Genomic DNA, 25,397 nt, shown 5'->3' on the forward strand with positions numbered 1-25,397 from the left:
TTTATTCAAAGTTTTGCTAAATTCTCTTATTAATTCTAAGTATTCTGAAGGAGTTTGTGGATTTTCTATATAAAATTTGAAAATAATGACACTTTTTTCCTTCATTTCTACTCCTTTTACCTTTTATTTCATTTCATTGCCATACTTAGGACACCACCAAATAATAGAAATCTCTCATAAAGCAAGCCACATATATAGTTTGAAAATTTCTAACAGCCACATTAAAAAATTAAAAGAAGCAAGTGAAATTAATTTAAAAAATATATTGTATTTAACTCAATATATTTAAAAAATTATCATTTCAACATGCAATCAATATAAAATTATTAAGGAGATATTTTACAATAGTTTTTTCTTTGAACTAAGTTTTTGAAATCTGGCATGTATTTTATTCTTATACTTCATCTCAGATTGGACTAGCCACATTTCAAATGCTCAATAGTCACAATGCTAGTGGCTCCCATATTAGACAACAGAGGTCTGGGATATCCGGTGCAATATTTAGGAGAAACGGGCATAGCAGCTTTCCTTACCTTGTCACCAATCTCTAGGGGAATGCTTTCAACATTTCACCATTATCAGGATAATTGCTATAGGTTTTGTGTAGGTATCTTGATCAGGATAAAGACACTTGTATTCCAAGTTTGCTTGAGATTTTAAACATAAATAGATGTTGAACTTTTCCTGCATCTACCGAGATAATTGTATGTCTTTCCCTCTTAATCTTTTAACGTGGTGAATTATATTAACTGATTTTCAAACGTTAAACCAACCCTGCATCTCTGTAGTAGACCCAATTTGGTCATTTTTATATACTGCTGGATTTGTTTTCCAAATGTTTTGTTTAGGAGTTTTATATCTAGATTCATGAGTGACAATGGCCTGTAATTTTCTTTCCTTATACATATCCTTGTCATAAAAAGATTTGAGGAGTATCCCCTCTTTTCCTATCATGTGGAATAGTTGGCGTTAAGACTGGAATCATTTCTCCTTTAAACATTTGATATAACTCACTGGCTAAGCCCTCCGGGTCTGGGTTTTCTTCGTGGGAACGTTTCCCATGACGGATTCCGTTCCTTTAATGGTTAAGGGGCGGGGCGGGCTGACCAAGGAGACAGCAATTCAGGTTGTTAAAGTACTGAAAAGAGTCTCATAGCAGATGATACAGGGCCACACTCTCAACTGCCCAAGTACAACGCCCGGTTCAGGACCGCCCCAGGACCCGCGGACCTTCCAATGACGCATACATCAAAGGGTTAATGCGTAGCGCAGCCAGGGGCTTTCTAGCTCCGCTCCGCTGTCAGGCGGACACCCCTTCTGAATTGTTTAATACTTTGGTACTATGATCAGGGACAGTGCTCATTCGGGTTTTCTACTCATCTCAAGTCAGTTTCGGTCGGTTTTATGTTTTTCTAGGAATTTGTCCATTTCACTTAAACTTTCAAGCTATTATAATCAAGTTATGCATAATCTCTTTTATCTTTTCTTCATCTTTTCTTTAAAAAAAAAAAAAATGTCTGCAGAATCTTTAGCTAGGTCCTTTTCATTCCTGAGATTGTTTATTTGCACTTTCTCTCTCCATCAATTTCGTCAGAGGGTTGGCAAAGCTATTAGTTTTTCACAGAAATTATTTTTGTTTTTGCTGATCCTCTCTATTGTAGATTTGTTTCCTACTTCATTACTTGCTGCTCTTTCCTCTTTTCTTTACTTCTTTCTGTTTTCTTTGGCTTATTTTGCTATTGTTTTTCTAGCTTCTTGAGATAACTGCTTACTCATTACTTTAGCCTTTTCTCTTTTCTAATATAACCATTTAAAGCAATGAACTTCCCTACAAATATTGCTTTGGCTGCCTTCCACAATGTTTAATCATTTTGTCATTTCCATTATGATTTCTTTTTGATCCATGAGTTATTTAAAAATGCATTTCTTAATTTCCAAACATATGGGGCTTTTGAAGTTATCTTTTTGTTATTGATTTCTAGCTTATTTGCATTATGATCAAAGAATGCACTCTATGATTTCAGGCTTTTGGAAATTTCTTGAGATTTGCTATTCTGTCAATATTTTTATATGAAAACGAGAGTATTCTGCAGTTGTAGATGCCCATTCCATAAAAGTCCATTAGTCAAGTTTATTAATCATGTTGTTAAAATTTCCTATATCCTTGAGTTTGTTTCTGCTTATTCTATCAATTACAGAGGGATGTGTTTTTAAATCTCTCACTAAAATTGTCAAATTGTTTAGATCTCTATGGAAGTCTCTCATTTATATTTCCTATATTTTAAGACTATGGTATTTGCATACAATTTTGAAATTGTTACATCTGGTGAATTGGACCTTTTTTCATTATGACATAATCCTCTTCATCACTAGTGATGCTTTCTGTCTGATATTTATATGATTGCACCAGCTCTCTTTATCTTAGTATTTACATGGTCTATGTTACTTCCATTCTTTCAGTATCCTTGTATTTTGGAAGGTGTCTCTTGTAAACTGCATCTAGTTGGTTTTTATCCATCTGATAGGTTTTGTATTCAGTCTACTTACATTTACTGAATAATAGTACATTTGAATTTATAGCTATCATATTTGTCTCACCTGTCATATTATTTTTTCTCTCCCTTCTTGCCTGCTTTAGGATTGATTGGATTGTTTTCTCATTCTATTTTCCCCTTCTACTAATTTGGATAAATATTATCAAATGTTATCAAATAAAATATTATTCCCATGAGGGTGTAATATTCTCATGGTGGTTACCCTAAAAATGAGAACTTTCATTCTGATCAAAGTCCAAGTGTCTTTGACATCTTCACATCCCTCCTGAAGAATACAAGTATCTTCGAATGCATTAACGGCACTCATGCAAGTTATATGCCATTGTTGTTGTATATTTTAAATCTATTTTTATCCAGAGGACATTGTTCTCATTGTTTTATAGTATCAGCGCTCTTCATTGTTTGTTTTCCCCTATTGCCTCAGGAAGATGTCTGTGATCATCTTCCTCCTGTCTGAAGTTCCTCTGGAATTTTCTTTAGGGAAGGTCTGTTAGTGGCAACTCAGTTTTTGTATTTGTAAATGTTAATATTTCACCCTTATTCTGGAAAGATATTTTCATTGAGTAATTCTTGGAAGATATTTTCACAAGATATGTAATTCTAGGATGACAGTTCTTTTCTCTCAGGACATTGAATATATCATTCCACTGCCTTCTGGCTTTTGTTGCTCCTGATAAAAAGTCAGGTGTAAATCCCTAACTTCCTTTTTCCCTGTGCTATATGGAGACGTTTGGATTTTATTCTGAGGGTACTAGGGAGCTATGTGTAAGGTTTTAAGCACTCTGGTGACTCAACTAAATCTGCATTTTAGAAAGCACACTCTAGCACTGTGTGGACAATGGACTAGAGGAGATGGCAGCTCAGGCGGTTGTCGCTACAGTCCAGAGAGAGAGGAGGGATGAACCAAGGGGGTGGGAGTAGACGTGAGGAGAGGGACAGACCTGAGTCAAGGTGGGAAGGTCAGAGAGGAGGGATATGGGAATCCGCGCCGGGGAGAGGGTGGGATGACTCCCCGGTTCCTGGCGTGGATGAACGCAGGCGCTGTTCACCGAGGTAGCGAAAACCGACGGGAACGGGGTGGCAATGCACCTCAGGATCCATTCATTCCACAAACAGTGGTGAACACCCGCTAAGGTCCAGGTCAAGCGCCACGTGCGTGGGGGGACTTGGGGGCAGCACAGCAGCCAAATCCGTCCCCGCGTGTACCTTACTGCCGAGTCTGGGGGCTTTCCAGGCAGCCCCGGCGTCTAACCCGTGCGCCTCCGCCCGAGGCGGGCGCTCCTCCACCGTCTGCGGACGGACGGGTGGGTGGACGGATGACGGCAGAGGCACCTGCCCAGAATGGCCACATCACGCTGCCCCGCAGTCGGATCTAGACAGAAGTCAGTCCTGCGACGTCCCGGAATCTTTGCCATCCAACCTCCTGCGGCCTACGCTATTGTGGGAGGTGGGGCAAATACCCTCCACGGTCGGCGCCTCGGTTTGCTCAGTCTGCCGCATGGGGCACTGCCCTGTCCGGCCCTCAGAGTCACCAGGAGGATTTTAGGAAACGCGTCTAGGTATTAATTATCTTGTCCCGCCCTGGGGCGGCGCGACAAGACGCGCGGGCACTCAAAGCGCAGCGGCCGGAGCCCGCGCCAAATAAGTCCCTCCGGCGGGCGGCTCTGATAAGCGGCGCGCGTTTCATCTCACTCCGGGGCGGGGCAGGGAGCGGAGCTCTCGCGGGGGCGGGGAGAGGGAGGGGAGGGGGGAGGGGCGGGGCCCGAAGGGCTCGAGCCGAGCGCTTGCAAGCGGCCGCGCGCCGCTCTCCACCCCCTCCCCGCCCGTGCGCGCACTCGCTCGCTCGCGCCGGGGAAAACGTTGCGCAGGTTCAAAAATGGAACGTCGGCGGCGTGAGGGAGCGCGAGGGGGTGTGCGCGCGTGCGTGTGCGCGTGCGCGCCCGGGCGAGGGTGACGGGGACCCCGCCGGCCCGAGCATCGCGCGCCGCAGCCGCGGCCCCGCAGCTCCGCCCCCGGCCCGGCCCCGGGCCCGCTTGCCCGCCGCCCCGCATGGAGCTGTCAGCCATCGGCGAGCAGGTGTTCGCCGTGGAGAGCATCCGGAAGAAGCGCGTGCGGAAGGTGAGGCTGCCCGGGGGCGGCTCCCCGGACCTTTGTGGGGGACCCCTCTTTTCCCCAGCACCGCCCCCTCCACACTGGAGGCGAGGGGGAGAAATGGGCGGGGGTCCAGGCAGCTCCACGCTGCTGGGCCCGTCTCCCCACTTGTGCCTCAGTTTCTCCTATCGCCTCGTGGGGCAAGTTAAATAAAAGTTGTTGCCCCGGGATACTGGGGGCAGCTGAACCTGCCAGAGTTGGAGAGAAGGATCGGGATATAGGGATTCTGAGCGCCACTCCTCCTCATCCACCCTTGTTTTAAATATGGGGAAACTGAGGCCCAACTGGAGGAAACGACTTGCCGTGTGTTAGTGGCAGAGCTGGGTCTCGAACTCGGGACTCTGTACTCCTGGTACCAAGTCCTTTGAAGTTGGAGGCGGAGCTTTGGAGAAGTGGAGCCCAGAGCGATCCCGCCCTCCTCTTGCCTCGGAGGTTTTCCTGCTGGACTTTGACCTTTCCCGAGCCCTCTTTCTGCCCCTTCCCCAGTGTACACCACCCTCCCCAACCCCCTCCTCCTCCAGGTACTCCGGTCCCGCCCCGGATTCTTTCAAGCCGCCTACGGGGCGTTGGGGCATCCTCGAAGCTCCGCCCCCTCTGCGCTCGCCTCCAAAACACACACCCTGCAATTTAAGGAGGCGGCTGTTTTGCAGGGTTCAGGGCTGCACACCTCGGGCCGGACTTGGCAGTCTCGGTCTGGCTCTACGTTTCCTCTGCACGTGTTTGCCGAGCGGGCGCGCATCCTCATCTCCTTCGTGCAGCCTCTCCGTAGCCTGAGGGGTCACCTCCTCCCATTTGACAGAGGCGGAAACCAAGGCCCAGGCGGGGGAAGTGACCTGGTCAAGGTCACACAACAAGTTAGAGATGGAGGTAGAGCAGGAGCTCAGGTTGGCTCACCGCCAACCTCTGTTTTGAGAGAGAAAACTCAATCCTTGTGTCTTGGGTAAGGGATGAGGGTCAAGCCTCTTTTCTACTCCCCCCAAGTCCGCTCAGGGTTGAGCTCTGTCTTCTGGTTGGGGCACCCCTCTCTCTTCTCCCTTGTCCTGGGATTTCCTCGAACCTCTTGGCTGTGAGAAGGGAGGGGCCTGGCTTTATTTTCTAGCAACGGGAAGGGTGACCACCCTTTCTGAAGGTGGGGTCTTTGTTAGCGTTCTCTGGCCGGGGTCTTTTGAATTGAAAGTTCTAAAGCCTCTGGAGTAGAATTGGCCTCTCCCAGTGTCAGGCTGATGGGCTGGGGCCATGGGGGAAGGGAATGAGGAATTTTCTAGGATTTGAAGAGTCTTCCAATCCAAAAAAAAAGTTGTGGTCTTGGCACTGGGACTCTGGACACTATGGATCTCTGGCCATGTGCACCGCCCCCTCCTGGTCTCAGTTTCCTCACATGTGACATGAGGAGGTTGGTTCTTGAAGCTCCTGCCATGTGAGTACTAGAGAGGTGTTTGATGCCAGATGCACTCCTATGCTCTTGTAGGAATGGTAGTTCAGGGTGGTCCAGGGTGGTCATGCAGCAGCCAAACTTGGGGTCCTGGGGTAGAGGGTTCCTGGACTCTGTGTGTACATGCCTGTGTGTGTGTGTGGGGGGGGGGCAACAGTCTGCAGAGGGGATTTGGGGCTGAGATCCTTCAGGCCTGATTGTCCTGCAAGTCGTTGTCAGGGTGATATCATGCCTCACTGTGTCCTGTTCTCTCTCTCTTCCCAGGGTAAAGTCGAATATCTGGTGAAGTGGAAAGGATGGCCCCCAAAGTAAGGATCTTTTGTGTGTGTCTGTCTGCTTGCCTGTGTATCCCTCCATCAGCCTTTTGCCCCCTTCCCTGCTGGTTTTTAGCTCTAGTTGCTCTTGTAATTGGCCAGCCAACCTTGATCAAGTCATCCCCTTCTCTGGGCCTCAGTTTCCCTTCAGCCAGCTGAGGGGCTTGGGGCACGTGAAGGTCATCTTCACTTCTCACCCCACCCGCTCAGGTGTTGAGCTCCATCTTAGGTTGGAGCCTCCGCTCCTTTTGTCTCCTCTCCCTCTGGGTATCTGGGAGGCAGAGGCTCAGCATCTTGGCTTCAGAAATGTCTGCTGGCCAGGTGGAGGGGCCCCCAAGGCACAGCAAGTCCTACAAGTACAAGGGAAGCTCATCCACTGGCACCCCAGACTGCACAGTGCCTTGTAGGGGCAGAGCCTGAGCCTGCCTTGCCTTTGGACGGCACTCTCCAGTCAACAGAGCAGGCTCCCATAGAGCTTGTGAGGTAGGTGTGATTGTGATTTGTCGATGAAACAGGCGCAGAGAGGGTAAGCCCTAGGTCACACACTAGGCTGGACCCACTCTTCCCCCTTTCACATATCTCTGTGCTTCCCCAGTATCACCATCCCAGAGTTGAGGGGTTGGGGACTGATCTAAGACCTCCCTGGGTTGCTCCACCGCTCCTGCCAAGGCCCAATCAGGAACCTGCCCACCAACAAGTCACCTTTCAGCAGTGCATTGCAGGGGGCAGGGAATTAGCATGTTGTGGGGCCTCTCCACTGGTCTATGGGTGCTCCGCCTCCAGCCCCACCTCCTTGAGACTGACTCCTGGAAACCCCCTCTGCCCAGAGGCTCTACTGTTTGTGCCAGGAGGGCCTTTCTGCTGGTCTGGTGTTGGGTCTGCCCTGGTGTTGGGTCCTGAGAGCATACTGGGTGGGGGTGGGGGGGTATAGCATGGGGGAGGACAGCTCATGCTGCCTCAGCTTCCCTCTGCACAATGGGTTCAATGTGTAGACCGTGCTCTCCTCTCACTGGCTACTGTGCACATGTTCAGGTTGACCCTCAAGCATCCTGATGACTGGGGTTGGTGGCTGGTGTGTAGATAACACACTCATCCCAACCTGCTGCCCCTTTTCTCCCTTCCCAACACCCTCGGGGGCTGAAGGAGGATCCCCTCCTCCACTGGGCTGGTCAAAGGTGGGCTTCAGGCTTGGGTATTGAGGGAGGGAAGAAGTGAGAGGAGAAGAGTGCGACAGGAAGGGTCCTGGATGGAAGGTTCCTGGATGGCTAGCAGGGGCACTGGCTCCCGGGCCATGCCATTTCCCCTCCTAGCTTCTGCACCAAAGTTGTGGTTACCAGCATGTGGCCTTTAAGACACTGTTTGCTACTTTTCCTCTTCCAAAGACTCCATCTTTTGAAAGATTTCCTTCTCTAAACAGAGACACTTAGTAATTTAAAGTTACTTCCCCCATCTGTATTGACCTCAAATGAATATATCTGGCCATCAGAATTTCAGTTGGGAGGAAGAGGACTAGAACTTCCCGGGCAGTCCATTGGCCTGTGCCCCCCACCCCCAGGGAGATGGCCAATATATTTGATTTCTTAACATGCTGAGACCACCAGACAGGCCCCGATGACAGCCTTTTATGACCCCCAGAGGGGTTCTGGGAGGCCTGTTTTACCAGATAACCTACCCGGGGACACCTTCTGGCTCCTGCACACTTTGGTCCTAGGTTCCAGGCCTGGCTGCCCACTTGACAGCTCTTAGTCCTTGGCGGGCAGTTCCCCAAACTGGCTGGGCCTCTACTTCATCTTCAAATTGGAATAATAAAGCCTCCTTTGAAGGGTTGTTGTGAGGATTAGATGATGGCTATAAAGTGCCTGGTGTATGCTTGATCCAGACCAAACAGTAAATGTTTGCTGTTAATACAAAGCTAGATGGATAGGCTTCCAGATTTCTTTGTTTTTCTTCAGTCAGGAAAGACATCTGGGGGATTCTATTCCTCACAGGAGCTCAAAGTAATCTTAGAAACCAGTTAGATCAGTCATCCCATTTTTCAGATGGGCAAACTGTGACCTGCAGAGGGGAGGTTATTACAAGAATTTAACTGCTATCCCCTGTGTAGTGTGATACCTGTTTGATGCCTGTGTGAGGCAGGTATGGCTCCTGGTATCCTCACTTCACCTGGGGGAAACCAGAAGTTTAGTCAGGGGAGAAGCAGGAGAGCCAGGGTGCCATCGCAGTCCACTTTGTCTTCAGTCTTCCCTCCTCAGGGGGCTGTACTTGGAGGGGACACCAAGAAAAAGTAGGGAGTGTGTGGTCAGGTGGGCTGCTTCCTCCAGATGTGAGAACCTCTTTGGGGAGGGGAGTGCTGGGCAGGGGGTCTTATAACCGTGACAGTGGCAGTCACCATGATTTAAATGAGCACTTGCTCTGTGCCAGGCCCCTGTTAAGCCTTTACCCACCTTGCCAATTTTCTGCCCCCAACAACAGCCAAATGACTGCTCTTCCTCTCCAGCATGCAGGGTAGAGGGGCTATATTGCTTGTTCTGGAAGGCCCAGCAAAGGGCACAGGGAGTGGCCAGTGGCCTGGGGTAGGGGTTGTTAAATTAACAGCCATTGGTACTCTCAGAGCTGCAGAGACCTCTGGATAACCCACCCTAATTTCAGCTTGCCCAGGACCCTGCTATCCCCCCTTTGGGAATGCCTTCCCTCCTTCCTTTCTTCCTTTCCCACTTGCAAAATGCTGGTATTTAGAGAGCACCACCTGCCTTTGTGGAGCTTTAGTAATGATAGTATCAGCAGGAAATAACCAGGCTGCCAATTATTAAGCTCCCCGGAGGAGCTAGGCATTGGTTTATTAAATGCCCCACAGCTACCCATTTTACAGATGGAAAGAGAGAAGCCCGCGGCAGAGAAGAGGACTTGGCCAGAGTCATACAGCTGGGATGCGGCAGAGCTGCGATTTAGAACTGTGGGCTGCCTGACCTCAGATGTGGGGCCCATCCCCTGGGATACCCACCCAGCTCCAGGAAAGGTGGCTCAGAGCCTGTTGTCTGCTGGCCTTTGGGCACTTGGTGGGGGAGTGTTCAGGCATCGGAGCCGGCCTAGCTTGGTTCTGTAGAATTACCAGCTGTGGTGGAGGAAGCTCCACCTGTGCCCCTGGCAGTGTTGGGAGTCTTAGCTTTTCTTGTCTCAGGCTGTCTTTAGCAGGGCTTCATTTTGCAGAAGGCGAAACGGAGGCTCAGAGAAGTTGAAGTCTTAGTCCTGGGTCACACAGCTGCTACTTCTATAGACCCAAGCCTTTGTGCTCAGTTCTGGCCTGTGCCTGGCCTCTGCCTTGCTGTTTGATTGTGGGCCAGGTTTTTGTGCTCTCTGGGCTTTTCGAATTGATTTAATTAACGTTTATTGACGTTATGTACTACACTGATCAAAGTGATTTACACGGCTTAACACATCTAAGCCTCAAGTCAGCCCCAAGGGATAGGGACCATTAGCAGATCTTTTTTATGGATGGGGAAACGGAGGCCCTGAGCCACTTGCACAAGGCCGCACCCAGGCAGCCTGGACCTGAGCCGCCACGGTGCGCCTCATTCGGGGAAGCTTTAAATTGTGAGTGGTGGGGTGGCGGGTGTTGGCCTGGCTCTGCAGGGACCCTGGGGTGGTTCCGCCCGTCAGCCGGGCGCCTGCGTCACAACTCGGCAGCACCCCCTGCGGAGAAAAGGCCGGCCGGGGTGGGGGCGCGCGCTCTGCGCTGGCGCTGCTCCCCGGCTACGTATTCCCCAACCCCCCCGCAGGGCGGGAGCCCGCGCTGCAAAGGGTTAAGGCCGAGCGGCCGCCCGCTTGTTTACCCGGCGCGGGGGCGGGGCGGACGGTCACGTGGCCGTGTTTATCTCGGAGCCGGCGCGCTGTCCCCGCCCCCGGTCCCGCATTGGCTGGCCGCGTAACCCTTGGCGCACTGCCCCCTGTGCGTGCGCGCGCGCGGCGGCCCGGCTGCGGGAGACCGGGAGGGGCCGGGGAAAGTCGGGGTCCCGCCCATAACCCCGCCCCTAGAGCGCCCTCTTTCTTCCCAGCCGGCGCCCCGCCCCTCTCCCTGCCCCACGGAATTGAGGGGTCCGAGTGGTCGCGGTGAGCTGGCGCCTCGCTGGCCGGGAGACCGAGCCCCCAGTGCCTCCCTGGGTTGGCAGTTCGCCGGCTGCGCGCTCCTGTCCTGCCTGCGCCGGCCTGACGCGGAGCGCGTTTTCTCTCACTGCGGAGGGGCGCGTGATGTCCCCCACTTCACGGGCAGGCGGTGTCCGAGAGGTTGAGACACTGTGCAACCCCTGTCCTCCACCCCCAGCACGGAGGAGGCCCAGGCTTCCTGCTGCCAAGGCTGCCCACTGTCTGCCCCAGGCCAGAAACAACCCCCCTTTCCGGGCCGAGCCTTTCTGTGCACCCGCTGTGTGCCATCCCCGTGTCAGACACTGAGGCGGGGGTCAGTCAGACAGCGCCCCTCCCGGGGACCTCCCATCCCGGTGGGGAACCAGGCACAGTGACAGGTGAGGGACCCGAAAGTAGAGAGGTGCTGAGACTCAGCATGGCGGGTACTGGCTCTGTGTCTTGGGCATGATGCTTACCTCTGCACCTCGGCTTCGATAAGAGAACCTGAGGTTGTTACCAAGAATGGAGGTTCCTGGGCAGGAGTCGCGCTGGCACACCTCGCTGTTGTGGTGGTGGTGGCGGCGGTTGAGATGAGGAAATTGAGGACCAGGGAAGGGTAGGGACTTGCCAGAAATCACACAGCAGCTACATCAGCAAAAAAATGGGGAGGGCATTGGGGAAGTGGTTAGAGCAGAGAGGACTAGAACATTGGAGAGGCATTTCAGCAGTTAGAGCAAGAGACAGAGAGGCAGACTACTTGGGGAACACAAAATTCCCCCTTTTTATTAGTTACAGTTGAGAAAATTTACCATTTATTTTGGGGGAGGGGGAGATTGGCTGCTCCTAGTTTAGGCCTCACTCAGCTCAGTTTCACTTTCGGCATTTCTGCGGGGGTGAGTGAAGCTCTGCAAGTGGCTTCAGCAGCCATTCCTGGAGCACCTGGGGGCCAGGATCTGGGCAGGGCACTGGGCAGGGGCTGCTCGCTGCCAGCCAGGAAGTCAGCAGGATTCATCAGTAATTATGGCAGGTGCTAAGTGCTGCAGGAGAGGCTGTGGGAGGACAACAAAGGGGAGCGTTTATCCTGCTGGGAGGGGGACAGCTTGAAAAGGGGCATCCGGAAAAGCTCCAACAACCTCTTAATGGATGATTGGGAGTTCCCTGGAGGGACAGGGCCCTCCTGGAGGACAGCGCAGCTGCACAAAGGAAGGGAGATGTGACTGCCTGCTCAGGCTGGGGGCGCGGCACATGGATGCTACAAGGTTTTTGGGATGTAGACCTTTGTTGATGAGTCCGCAGAGCCCAAAAGGTGCCTGGCAGGAAAGGTGTGCAGTGGTCTTTGTTGAAGAAAGAAAGGATTCTGCCCTCCGGCAGCTTGTTGTCTGAGGCTAGGTTGGACTAGTGTTAAGTACCACATGAGATGTCCCAGGACATCTAAGAAGCAGCTTTCAGCTCAGCAGGGGCAGGGGGCTCTGCCCAGCCTCGTTCTGCCTCTTAACCCATCCCTGATACCCGTTCATCCCAACCTGAGCCTCGACTGGCATGGCATCTGGCCAAAATCAGAGAACATTGCTTTGTTTTTGCTTATGGATATATTTTAATTTGTATATACTAACATCTGTTTATGATGAATGATACTGGGTTTGCCATTTTGGGAGATCATATTAATTTGTTTTAAAAATAAAATTGTTTAAACAAAAAAGTAAGCTGCTTTAAAGGCAGACACTAAGTAAACGAAAGTGCAGGTGGAGCAAGGTTGGTGCGGACAGACGCCATCGTGGTAGTGCCACAGGGAGCTGAGCTCCAGGACCGCTGCTCTGCCCTAGCAGGGGAGGCTCTTTGTTGGGGGTGGGGGATGGTGGTGAGATGGGTGGAAGATTCCCTGGGGGAAACACTGAGATGGGCCTGCCATGGGTTGGCTGAACTGTTCAGTCACTAGACATTTACCAAATACCTGCTGGGTGCCAGGCTCAGGGACAAGGGAAGCTCAGACCTGGCCAGGAGATGTCTGTGTGGCCGAGGAGGCGTTGCTGGGCTGGGGCTTGATGGATGGGTAGCAACAGCAACAGGGGTGAGCACTTACAAAGTGCTCACTGCACGCAGGCTCTGCTCTAAACACATTGAATCAGCACAAGAATCCTTTACACATGGGGACTTTGAAGCACAGAGACATTCAGTAAATGGTTGAAGGTCACACAGCTATCAAGGGGCAGAGCTGGGATTTGAACCCAGGCAGCAGCTCCAGAGCCCCTGCTCTTTACCATGCTTTCTCGCCTCATCAGAAGTATATCTGGGGCTCATGGGGGCCTGCTCTGTTCTGGGCACCGAGGGGCTGTGGTGACCTTGGGTCTAACAGGAAGTCGGGCTCTGTCTTGATTACAGTGCTCAGATCAAGGGTCATTCTGGGGTTGTTGAGGCCCATGGGAGGCCCCTGACCCAGCCTGGGTGGCCAGACACAGCTCCTCGGAATAGGTGACAACTGTGCTGGACCAAGGAGGGGCAAGGCCAGCGAGACAGTGACTGCCAGGTGAGAGTGGGGCAGCTCTGACCTCTCGTTCTTCTGCCCAGGTACAGTACGTGGGAGCCAGAGGAGCACATCCTGGATCCCCGCCTCGTCATGGCGTATGAGGAGAAGTAAGGGGGTCTCATTCTGCCTTTGGAGCTGAGCAAGGGATCGTGGGGGAGGGGCTCCCGGCAGGGGCAGCCTGGCTCAGCCTGCAGCCAGGGGAAGGAGGTGTAGACATTGAAGGCCAGGGTCCCTTTCCTGTTGCGGGGTGGGGTTGGCCACTTCTTTACCTCCCCAGGCCTCGTCTCTCTGCTGTAAAATGGACCACCGCTAATAATACCTGCCCTGATACCCCATAAGGTAGAGGTCTTAACTGCAGTGCAGAATATAAAAATGCTTCCGAAAAATGCCCTGCATGCGAGGAGGCAGCAATATCAATAAAGCCGGTGGCGACAGAGCAGAGGTAGGTTCTCTCTAGAGATTCTCTCCCCAGGAGAAGGGGAGAGAGTGTGGGCTCTGGAGCCAGGGTACCTGAGTTCTGGCGTGTTGTTGGTGGCCACTTGCTAGTGGAGTGGCCTGAGGCAGAGCCCACCTCCCAGGCCTCAGCAGGGCTTGGCCGCTCCGCAGATGGACAGTGATGGCACATCTTAGGGGACAGCCTGGGACCCAAAGGTTGTTCCTGCTCTGGGTGATCTTGCCACTCCTTTCCCCAGCAGCACCGGCCACCCTGGCAGCCCCCAGACCCTCTACCACTGCCCAACCCACCCACACTGCACAGTGCAGGACCATCTCAAAATCCTTTTCATCTGGCCGCTTACAACCACCTCCTGAGACAGGGACGAGGGTGTCATTGGACAGATGAGGAAACCGTGACTCTGAGGGGTCAGGGAACTTGCCCAGCAGCCTCACAGCTGGAGCCAGCACAAGGAGGACTTAGCCAGGGCTCCTGACTCCAGCACTGACGTTTTCTGCTGCCCTTGTTGCTGCCTTCTTGTGGCTTCCCCTCCAGGAGGTTTCCTGGTACCAATTCAAAGGAAAAGATTTCGCTGTTATTTCCTTTAAAAATCAGGGTGTCTGTTCCACAAGCTTCTTTCTGGTTCTAGGGTGCACTTTTGGGGCCTTGCTCCAAAAGTGTTGTGACACTTAGGAGAATCTTGCAGAATGTCCTGGAATGTAGTAAGGAGAGCATTGGGAGGTCAGAGGCCTGGCTGAGAATCCTGGCTCTGCCACTCACTAGCCATGAGGTATTGGGCAAGGCCTTTCCCTCTTAGCCTCAGTTTCCCCATCTGTGAAATGCTGACCACCGCAGGGGGTCTCACAGGGAACAAACGTATGTGAAGGGCACTTTGTGAATCATGAAGTGTGGGTGCACACATGTGAACTGTTTTCCTAATGGTAATTTGGGGTCAGCTAGTTCATTCTTTCATTTGTTGAACAAATATGTATTGAGGGCCTACTATGTGCCAGGCACTGTTCCAGGTGCTGGGAACACAGCAAGGAACAAAACTGACCCATTGGGAAGGGTGAGGCTGCAGAGGGAGGGCCTTGTGAGTCCTGGTGGAAGATTTCATTGTTGAGTCAGCCAAAAAAGTCACCAGCTAAGAAATTAATTAGGAGCTTGGAGACTCCTGCAGTCTCGCTGTGTGACTTTCAGCTCAGCCCTTGCCTCTCAGCCTTGGTAAAAAGTGTCCATTTTAATGCCTGCTTTGCAGGGCTTTTGAGACTCAGAAAGAGTCTGGCAAGGGGGCTCTAATGGGAAGCCCCTGCATACTGGGAGTGGGGGCGTTGAGAGGGCACTGAGGGCTTGCTGGGGCCAAGACCCCCAGGGGGCCCTTCCTTGCAGCCCTGGATGCCAAGGGGCAGCGGGTCCAGGATTGGCAGAAATTAGGCCTGGGGAAAGGGCAAGACAGAATGGAACCCCACCTCACCCTCCCACCCTGACACACGCACACCCACACACCATAGTTTGCAGGACAGGAGCAGGGGCACCGCAGGTTGGCTTCCAGTGTCTTGTGGCCTGGCCCCCAGGACTGCCCTGCTGGCCCCTGTTGGGGGTCCCAGAGACCTGGAGCCTGGCCTCGGCCTCATGGTGCGGAAGAGGAAGGCCCTGGCCAGGCCCAGGCCTGGAGCTCAAAGCTTGGTGCCGTCACCAGTGGCAGAAGCTGTCAGAACTTCAGCAGTTGGCAAGTGACCTACTCTCTCTGTGCCTCGGTTTCCACAACCGTAAAATGGAGTTAACAGTAGTACCTCCCTCATCGGGTGGAAGTGAGGATTAGAGCTTTTGGAGCAGTGCCTTGCACATAGTGCCCAATGTATGGGGGTGATAATAGTAACAATAACAATAATAATAATAGTAATGATAAAAGACCCTATCACTGTTGGTATAATTATTATTTTTCCCTAAGGCCCCTCCCTTCTTGCCCCCCTCTACTTCTTCCCCTTCCTTTCCTTTCTTCTCTTTTCTTCCCTCTCTCCTCTTTCTTTACTTTATTACTTCAGCCTTTCCACTTCCCATTGGGATGAATTCAAGGCACCTCTCTTGCTCCTCACCAGCTGCAAAAGGGTCCTCTGGCTCCAGATGAGGAAACTGAGGCCCAGAGGGGGTCTCCCATGGTCAGGATAGAACTGGGCCTGGAATGGGGTGTCTCACCTGTGCCAGGAGCAGGTCTCAATGTGGGGCCCACAGTCTCCTGTGTCTAGATGCCCAGGGCTGTCTGTTGACAGTGCTGATTCCAGGGCCCCATTGCAGACCCGCCGGGCCCTCTGTAGCACACGTGTCCCCAGCTCCCCAGGAGACCTGTGTCCACTGGGGTGTGGCCTCTGCTGCCTAGAAGGTGTTCAGACATCTGAAAGAGATGCCACAGGGCACTCTGGTTTACCCTGGGCACGGATTGCAAGATTGGCCTAAGGTCCCACAACCAGGAAGTGGGGAAGGGGCCAGCTCTCTTTCCACAGTTGATGGGGCCTCTTGCAGAAAGTGAATGGAACAAACCAAAGTAGGTAGGATGAGATTATTGCATTTTCACACCACTTTTGCAAGTTTATTTGGAGTCCCTGGTTGTGTTGTCTTCGGGATGTTTTGTATGGCTTTGTAAGTGCCCTCTGTGTGTTTTGGTATGTGGCGAGGGCCCCCAGCAGACAGTCGTGTGCCCACCAGATGCTTACCCAGGCTGGTTTTCTCCCTGGTCTCCAGCAGATGATATGACAGAGTCAGAGCTAGACTCTCTCCCAGGTTCATGGTCCACATCAGGGAAACTCTGGGCAGAGCATCACTTACAAAGGGTCTCACTGTTATCATCATCTCCTCTGGGGCATTGAAAGGCAAATTTGACTGCCAGGTTTCTCTACAACCCTCCGGAGATGAGACTGGAGACTGGAAGTACATTGCAGGGGTGGGGGGGGCTCCCAGTGGTGTGCATAGCAGAGCCTGTGCCTGACCCTGGAGCCCAGTGACGAGGACCCGGGTGTTCTTGGAGAGCTTCCCCGAGTCCCACCTCAGTGGTTGGGACCAGTGGCTGTGCTGTCCCCATTTGTCAGATGGGAAAACTGAGGCCTCGGGGCAGCTGACCCCATTGGTACGGCATCAGGGTAGCCGTGGGGAGGAGCCCCTACCCAGAACTGGGGGGCTGTCCTGTGGAGGTGTCCCCCTGCCTCACAGCCAGCGGGGGGCTGGGTGAGGTGGGTACCTTCCTTTCCCTTGAATGTCGCCAGCGTTTCCTTTCCTTCTGCTGTCTGCTTCCCACCCCAGGGAGGAGAGAGACCGCGCGTCGGGGTATAGGAAGAGAGGCCCGAAACCCAAGCGGCTTCTGCTGCAGGTAACCCGGCCCGCTTTGTGCCTCCTTCCCACAGGCCTGCCTCGGCCCTTCCCACCAGCCCCTGCCCCCTGTGTGTTTGCACGGGCTCTTTGAGCGGATGAGTTACCCTCCCCTAGCACCATGCAGGGCATTGTGGGCCTGGGGTGGGTGAGTGTTGATGGAAGGAGTTGGGAAAAGCTGGAACTTGGGGTGGTTGCTCACGGAGGACAGCTGGGGTCAGGGGCCCTGGTGGGAGGGAGGATGGGCACAGGGCTAATAGAAGCCTAGAATTCTGAAAACTTCAAATCTTGTAAACAAGCCTTTCTGATGCTAAAAGTCCCCAAGACCTGGAATTGTGATGTTTAAGAACCTGAGAAACATAAACTTAGGAATTGGGGAAACATGGGAGACTGGGATTTTCGAATCTGAGAAATGGAGTCTCTTAGAATTCTGGAACCATAGCCTCAGAACATTAGACTCCTAAGAACGCATTGTTTATGAGTGAGAAGAAACCTCAGAGGCCTCCTCTTCCAGCCCTGTCAGGTGGGGCTCCGGACTCCATGACGTCCTGGTACCTGGGTCTCCCCTGTGGACTTTGCAGGTTTCAGTGGAAAGCGAGTGGAGGTGGGAGTGGTGCAGTTATGTGATTCTAGGCAAGTCCCGGCTTCCCTGAGCTTGCGTTTTCTCCACCTGTACAATGGGATAATAGGAACACCTGCCATCCTTAATCTATTAAGGCCCACCCAGGTATAGGAACCCCAAACTAAGGATTCTTTGTCCTTACGCACCCAAGCCTCCTGCCTGCACCCGAGCCTTTCGCCAGAACAGGGGGGCCTCGCTTTATGCAGCAGGTGTGCTCCACAGGGTTGGGTGTGAATTGGGTCCTAGGGAGACATTTCCGTGTGAGGCCCCATGCCCCCCTACAAATGAACATTCCATCTGCCCTCCAAACCTGCAGGGTAGCTGTGTTAGTCACTGTATAATAAATTACCCGGCAACATAGAGCAATAAGCCCTTATTTCCTCGTATCTGTGGGTCGGGAATTCAGGAGGGCTTTAGCTGGTTCTTTAGTGGTTCTCGTCTGGGGTGCCGTCAGACACCTGGCACATCAGTGCTGGACCCCAGGAGGAGACCACGTCCCTCACTGTGCCTCCCAGTAGGCCCCTGGCTTCCCCCAGAGCAGACGAGAGAGAGTGCCAGGAAGAAGCCCTGTGACTTGGTCTCAGCAGTTATGCCACGCAGCATTCACTGTGGGAGGGGCTGCTCAAAGCTGTGACTTCTGGGGGGTGGCCACCGCGGGGGGCTGTCTTGGAGGCTGGGAGTTCAGTTTCTGTGAAGTTCTGCTGATGAAGAAGCCGAGGCTCAGGGAGGCCTGGAGTTCACCTAGGGCCACACAGTGGGATTACAACCCAGATCTGATTCCTACCACTCCTGGATCTCTTTTAGTAGCAGTGGTTCTCTCGTGATGAGGTAGAGGACAAACATGACTGCCTTGCGGAATCTTCCTGAGTTTACTGAGCTGGTGACAGCCTGTGAGCCAGGTGGGAGGAGTGGTTTTGGTACAGCTGCAAGTAGGGTAAACCTTCCTGGCCATTGCAGTATTTTCACAATCTCCAATCTCACCCATCGCCATAACAGCCCCACCCAGTGACGGGCGATGGGGCATTAGTTGGCAAGCCTGGAGAATGGAGCTTGCACTTATGCTCTTAGCCCCCAGCTTGGAGATGTTTGACCTCGGAGGTCACATCTGATGGCCTCACTCTCTGCCTGTGAGCTCTTGGCTTCTGGTGGCAGGTTGCCATAGAAGATGCTGTTGCAGAGAGACCTAGGATCTCCCAGCATCCTGGCACTAAGGATCTTTCTTGGATTCATGTAAATTCCCCCCAGAGTCAACAAGACAGATCCCCAAATTACAAAATTCCACCTTTGAACGGTGGAAGAACATGCACTCCAGCTCTGTTTTAGCAAGGGCAAGGCAGAGAGCTGGAGGAGCATGTTGGGGGGTTCGTCGGGAGCACCGTGCAGGCTGCTGGCCGAGCTCTGCCCCTTCAGCTGGGTGCCGCGTGTGCACTCCTTGGTAAGAGTGCTCCAGGAGACTTCGAAGTCCAGGCTTTTTCATCTGCCTCCCGCCATCACTCTGGCAAGGGGGCTGTGTTAGCTCTGAGGGTCCTTCTCTAAGCAAAGACTCCTTTCCTCAAAGGAAGAATAACTCCTTAATCTACTTTCGAAATCCAGATTTCTCTTTTACTGGTCACATTTCCATTTGTGCCTCTCGGGTACTGTTCTGCCGTGTACCAAACACCCACTGGAAGCAAAAGGTGCTTACAGCCCGCTGCAGAGGAGCTGAGATGAGGAGCTGAGCTGGCCCGGGCCTGGGGCTGGTCCAGGGCTGGTTGGGGGCAGCCCCCTGGGATGGGGTGGGTTGGGGTGATGGCCGGCTCTATGGGGTGGACTTGGCTGGGCAGATGTGGGAAGGGCACCTGGGGGCTGGGGGGCAGCACGAGCAAGGGTGCGCTGGGGTGGGGGGCAGGGCTGACCCGCCGTGCCCTGGCTTGCCCCCGCAGCGGCTGTACAGCATGGACCTGCGGAGCTCCCACCAGGCCAAGGGCAAGGAGAAGCTCTGCTTCTCCCTGACACGCCCACCTGGCAGCGGGAGCCCCGAGGGGGTGGTCAAGGCGGGGGCGCCTGAGCTGGTGGACAAGGGCCCCTTGGTGCCCACCCTGCCCTTCCCGCTCCGCAAGCCGCGCAAGGCCCACAAGTACCTGCGGCTCTCACGCAAGAAGTTCCCGCCCCGCGGGCCCGGCCTGGAGAGTCACAGCCATCGACGGGAGCTCTTCCTGCAGGAGGCCCCGGCCCCAGACATCCTGCAGGCGGCCGGCGAGTGGGAGCCCACTGAGCAGACCCCCGAAGAGGACGGTAAGGCCCCCCTGGAGGCCCTGCAAGCTGGAAGGTTCGTGGGTCACCAGGTCCAACCAGCCCCATGCCCAGAGAGGGTCTGTGGAGCTCCCAAGGCCACAGCCCCGGGGACACTCAGACGCAGGGCTCAGGGCCTTGACCCCAAGCCCAAGCTTCTGGGAGAGCTGCTCCAGCCAGGGAAACTAAACGCAGTGACCTCCTCTGTGTGCCCAGCCGTGGGCCAGGCCCTGACCTGGCTGCAGACGCAGCAAGGAAGACCTGGGTGGGGGGAGAGCGGCGAGGGGCGGGGGTGGTCTGCATGCTGCCACGGGCTCCCCTCCCGCCTAGTTGTCAACGCCTCCCTGTCTGTGTCTTTCTCCCCTGGCTACAGCAGATGCTGACCTGGCTGATGGGCCCCCTCCCTGGACCCCTGCGCTCCCGCCGAGTGAAGTGACAGTGACTGATATCACTGCCAACTCTGTCACCGTCACCTTCCGCGAGGCCCAGGCAGCTGAGGGCTTCTTCCGAGACCGCAGTGGGAAGTTCTGAGTCATCATTTTTACTCTTAAACTGTTTTCTTTCGGGCTTGGGGTGGGGATTTCCAGAGATGGGGAGGGGGTGGAAATGGGTAATTATTTTATTTAAAAAAATACCAAAACAGAACTAAGGGGTCAGACCCCACCACTCTCCCACCCCCTGCCCCTTTCTCTCTGAGTGGTGTTTACAGAGTGGTCTCGGGCCCGTTTGTGGGGAGTGGGGTAGGGCGGCCTGGCGTTGCCTGTCAGTTGGGATGCCATCGCCAGGGCAGCAGGGCTGGGGCCACCGTCCCCTGGACATCTGTCACCATCCCTCCCCCGAGACACAGCAGCTGGCCCTGGGCATTAAAGGAGACTTGGAAGGCCCAAACCCTCTGCCTTGAGCAGCTCCCTGGCCTTCTGGTTAGTTTTTCTTTCTTTTTTTTTTGATTGGATCTTTATTTTTAACTTCCCATTTGAGCTTTGGGGTGGGATGGTGAGGCTGGTTTTGGCCAGGAGTGACAGATCAGAGAGAAGGGGCTGGAGGGAGGCGGCTCCGACTGAGACCCCCATGGTGGCCCAGGCTGGAGCCTTGTGCTGAGAGCCCCCCTGGCCTGCACAGAAACACCCACGCGCACCCCAGCCGCCCCTCGTGTATGTATACAGGTGCGTCCAGGTGAATGTGGGGTGACTTGCAACACACAGGAACTCACCACAGGCACCCCGCGCTCACCCCACCTTGCACAGCACATCGCATGCTAGTTCTGGGCACAGCTGTCAGCGGAGGGCAGGGGCCAGCGCTGAGGGGTGCTCTGGGGCCCAGGCGTGCGGGCGGGTGCTGGGTTTCACTGGGCGGGGCCACAGGTGGGCCAGCACAACCTGGCGGGTCCAAGGCCCTCCCGCCTGCCCCATCCCTCCTGCCCTGAGGGGTTCTTGTTCTTTCTGACTCAGGTGACTTCCAGCCCTCCAGCTTCCCTGTTTTTTTACCCTCCCCCCAGCTCAGCCAACCCAGATGCGGGTGTGGGCAGTCAGGGAGGGAGCGTCCCGCCACCTTCTCAGGGCAGCACTTGACTCCTTCCATTCTGCATCCCATCCAACCCAAATCCCGCAGCTGAGGCTGACCTGGTTTTCCAAGGGGAGGGGGTTCTGCCACGTTTTCCTGGGGGCGGGGAGGGGGGCTGCAGTGTGTGATGATCAGGCTGGGCACAAGCCCAGGCCCTGGCAAGGGTTCTGTCTGCCCGGTGGGGGCACTTGCTTTCTAATTTGCACTAAGGTGCCCTGTGGGCTGGTAGCTTCCCTACCAGTGAGGAGCAACTTCTCCCCTAACCCAGCCCCATCCAGGAGAGAAGCCCGGGGTGGGGGGGTCACCAGAAGAGGCTGTAAAAAAGGTCCCCGCCCTCCCCGTTGTCTGAACGTAGGGTGTGGCCTGGGGCCCCGCCTTGCCCTTCCCCGAGAACTTCTGACTTCGCAGCCTCAGGAAGTCAGCAAAACCTCTGTAGAGGCAAGGTTTGGGTGATTCTTCACTCACACCCCTTCTTGAGCTCCCAAGCCAAAGACAGCTTGCACCCCGTTTCTGTTTCGGGTGCCCTGTTGGTAAGATCCCCAATCCCTGAGTCTCCATCTCTCCTTCTTCCTTAACCTCAGTTGTCCAGGGTCAATTCAGTGCTTCCACGGGGGGTCGGTCCCCTTCAGGGTAACCTGACTCACCCCCCAGCCCGGGGAGTTCAGTCCAAGGGAGTGTATGTGGCTGGGTCAGGGAAAGGAAGAGGCAGCGGGAAACCCCACCCACCCAGCTGTGGGACCCCAGGGAGGGGGAGGAGAAACTTGCAGTTGGGGGAGGGGCTATTCTAGAACAAAATCTCCCCGCAGAGATGGAGGAGACAGGAGATGAGGCTGGGAGGGCCCCGGAGTTCCCAGGCTCCCGGCCCCCTCCCTGCCCTGCTGACTGCTGGGGCCTGGATGGAGGGAGGGGGGGCAGGGGTCTCCAGGCGCGTCTTCCGGGGACCTCACCGTCCTGCACGTTTTGAAGCTGTTGGCCCATGGCTTTGGGATCTGGCCGGCAACTTCCAGGAGAACTGGTAATCCCCACCCCCTGGGGGACGCAGGACCTCTTCCTGCCTCGTGGGCACTTTCAGAGCTGTTTGTGCAATTGGAGGGTTTGTGGTCAGAGGGACACTATGTGTGGGGGGAAGCAGCTGCGATTCTCTCGACAGCAGCAGAACACTCCCTGCCTCCCACACAGCGCCCTGCGGCCCCGGGGTTGGGGGTGGAGGGTGGATGCTGGGAGGGTGGGCCTGAGGCACCCGCCCAGGGCAGCCACGTAGGATAGGAGACCTTTGCAAGGGGCTGGGTGTGGCCACCCGGGAAGAGTCCCAGCCCTGAGCATCCCAGGGGGAGGCCTGGGGTGAGAGGAGGCGAGGTGGTTGCTGACCCCTACCCCCATAGCCACCCCAGAAGGCCAGTACTCGTGGGGGTGGGTGGGGGTCCTTTCCTTTCCTCAAAACCCCAGTTTTGAATGTAGAGAGACCAGCTGGTACCTTTTCTTGTGCTGTGGGGTGGGATGAGGAGAATGCTCCCGCATTCTTGTTCCCGTGGCCCCTGCTCTTAGGATGGTGATCCCTTGCCAGTCCTCTCCTCCTGCTCCGGGGAAGGCGCTGTGCTCCTGTAAGGTGGTTTGCCTTTCGCTTTGTAAGTGGCCGGGCATGGTTGCCGGGTCTCAGCACAAGAACGCTTCCTTTGCACAGAATGAGCTTTGGGCTTTGTTCAGACTAAATGAATGTATTTGGGGAGGGGTTGGGGGCACGAAGTGACTGCAAGCACATGCCTTTTCTCAGTGTGTGTGTGCTGGGGAGAGTTTGAGTGGATGCAGAGTGCAGTTTTATTTTTGTACTGATATTGGTGAGAGACTGTATAGCATCTATTTATTTAGATGACTTACCTGGTAAATGAGGCAAAAAATTATTAAAAATGCATTAAAGATGATTTAAGAAAAAAAGAAAAAGCTCTCTGGCCTTTGATCATTCCTTCTGATGGGGTGCAGCTGTGTCGAGGAAAGAGCCCTAGGGGATCGAGGTCCCAGGCTTGCCAGTTACTGACCATGACCTTGGACTATTGAGTGTTCTGAGTCCTCCAGGCACACAGTGAGGATTAACGGAAGGTGGATTCAGAGCTAGAAACTAGAGTATGGACGGATGGAGGCAGGTGGTTTCAGAGGTAGAAAACTAGAGTGGGTACGGATGGAGGCTTGCCAGTGTGGTCCTTGCAGGGTCAGAGGTGGGCAGTGCTTCTGCTCTCTCCAACCTTTTCTCCACTTCCTCCCTGAGTATTCTTTCTGGAACCTAGAGGGAGGTCCCTGCAGTTCCAGGTTCTGAAACCCAGGGCTGTCCTGGGCAAACTCTCACTCACTGTTCTGTTCAGCCCAGCTCAGCACCCCTGTCTGAACTCCCTGAGTGGTGGTCAGAGCAGAAGGAGCGGGAGGCAGGAGAGGCCTCCAGGCCCACCTGCATGTGGTTCCTCCTCCCTGGCTGTGGTGCAGAGACTGGGTGAGAGGAGTTGAGGGTTCCAGACGGTCCACTCCGTGCAGGACCCCACTCTGCTCACTCTACACAACAAATCCACCCTGTCACTGAATCGCCACAAAAAGTGGCCAGTTACAATCTCTATAAAAGACTTCATCACTGATGGTTGGTGGAACAAACCACAGTCCTTGGTGCTGCGGCTGGTCCCCAGCTGTAATTGAAGCCCACTGGCTCCCTCCCAGCCAGCATTTCCACTGGTCTAGGTAGTTGGTCTGGTAGGGGACCCGGACTTCCATCCATGAAGAGTCTGAGCCTTTGTTGACTTGTCCTTATCTGGTTGGACTGAGGTTGCTGCAGGTGCCTGTTGACAATCACCACTGGGCACAGAAGCACCAAGAGATGCCTCAGTGACTACCCCAAGTTCCTGACAAACTCCTCTCTGCCCGCATTATATGGCAGCAATTCCAGCATCTCATGGTAATCAAGGGTTCACTTATTAACCTCACCAATTTAATTATGTAGTATAAATAGTTTTTCTGGTGCAAACTTTGCCTCCCTTGCTTGTTACTTGTTTCTCCTTTGTTCCCATGGGAACAATGAAATGCCTAACTGATCATCAATTTTCTAGGAACGGGGAGTATTTAAAGCACAGAGCATGATTGGGGCACAAGACTGACAGCGCTCATCAAAACTTAGTCTTGTGACCATTGAGAGAAAGGTCTTTGGGCACAGACCATAAGGCAGGACTTCAGAAAAATGAATATACATTCCTGTGGATACCTCCCAAGTCTTAGATTTACTTTCCCTCTGGCAGTGTGCCTGCTTTGTTCTTGGCCTGTATATTCTGCTATTAAACCTCCCTGTTAGTGAAGATACACCTGGGTCCAACTGCCGCCTTGGACCACATCTCTGTAAGCCACCTTCCTGCAATAAGGAATTGTGTGAACTCCCTGTGTCTCCCAGAAGCATTCTTTGGGCCTCTCAGTAGGGGTGTTAGCAATCTAGAACCAGATACGGTATCCTTGCAGCAACAATTGGCAAGCCAGCCAGGAGCCTGAGGACATGAAGAAGGCATGGGTAAGTCAAGAAGTAGAGGTTCCATGGGGGAAATCCTGGGGTGGTCTACAACTTCTTCATGTTGATTAGGTTGGAATCTTTGTATTAGGTTGTTTCCATGAAGATGTGGCCCACCCAACTGTGGGTAATACCTTTGATTAGATTATTTCCATGGAGGCATGGCCCCACCCATTCAGTGTGGGTCTTGATTAGTTTGCCAGAGCCCTATAAGAGCTCAGACAGAAGAAACTGAGTGCTGCTGCAGCTAAGAGAGACATTCTGGTGACTATCATTGAAAGTAGACTTTTGCTAGTCCAGAGTTTGCCTGGGAAAAACTAAGAATATACCCCCAGATGCCTAGCGAGAAATGTCCTGGGAGAAAGCCTTTTTGAAACCAGAACCCTGGAGCATATTTTGTCCAAGTGCCTGTGCCTTCCCAGCTGACAGAGGTTTTCTGGACGCCATCGGTGTTCTTCAGTGGAGGTAGCCTACGGTTGATGCCTTAATTTGGACACCTTTATGGCCTTCGGAGTATAACTTTGTAA

At 53.7% G+C, this 25,397-nt stretch overlaps 1 protein-coding gene across 4 annotated transcripts; it reads left to right on the forward strand.

Annotated features, from left to right (window-relative positions):
• The first annotated feature begins 4,371 nt into the window (after positions 1–4,371).
• Positions 4,372–25,033, forward strand: CBX7 (chromobox 7). Of its 4 annotated transcripts, XR_005218341.1 has the most exons (7): positions 4,379–4,673; positions 6,403–6,446; positions 13,137–13,202; positions 16,823–16,889; positions 19,433–19,784; positions 20,155–24,273; positions 24,425–25,032. XR_005218341.1 is itself a non-coding variant. In XM_037845978.1 (6 exons), exons 1-6 carry the CDS (start codon positions 4,605–4,607, stop codon positions 20,310–20,312), a joined length of 477 nt encoding a protein of 158 aa, XP_037701906.1. In that variant the 5' UTR covers positions 4,372–4,604; the 3' UTR covers positions 20,313–25,033. The 4 variants fall into 4 exon arrangements, 3 of the variants coding, with proteins under 3 accessions (XP_037701906.1, XP_037701905.1, XP_037701904.1); XM_037845978.1 differs by having other exon boundaries at positions 4,372–4,673; positions 19,712–19,784; positions 20,155–25,033; XM_037845977.1 differs by having other exon boundaries at positions 4,378–4,673; positions 20,158–25,033.
• The last annotated feature ends 364 nt before the right edge of the window (positions 25,034–25,397 follow it).

Source organism: Choloepus didactylus, chromosome 8 (genome assembly GCF_015220235.1).
Source record: "Choloepus didactylus isolate mChoDid1 chromosome 8, mChoDid1.pri, whole genome shotgun sequence".
In the NCBI taxonomy this organism is placed as follows: Eukaryota; Metazoa; Chordata; class Mammalia; order Pilosa; family Megalonychidae; genus Choloepus; species Choloepus didactylus.

Excerpts from the sequence above, each read along its gene's own strand:
- CBX7 (XM_037845976.1), top strand. The coding sequence starts at position 4,605 with ATGGAGCTGTCAGCCATCGGCGAGCAGGTGTTCGCCGTGGAGAGCATC. Across the intron at positions 6,447-13,136 it reads TGGAAAGGATGGCCCCCAAA|GTACAGTACGTGGGAGCCAG; the intron begins GTAAGGATCTTT and ends TCTTCTGCCCAG. Across the intron at positions 16,890-19,432 it reads CCAAGCGGCTTCTGCTGCAG|CGGCTGTACAGCATGGACCT; the intron begins GTAACCCGGCCC and ends TTGCCCCCGCAG.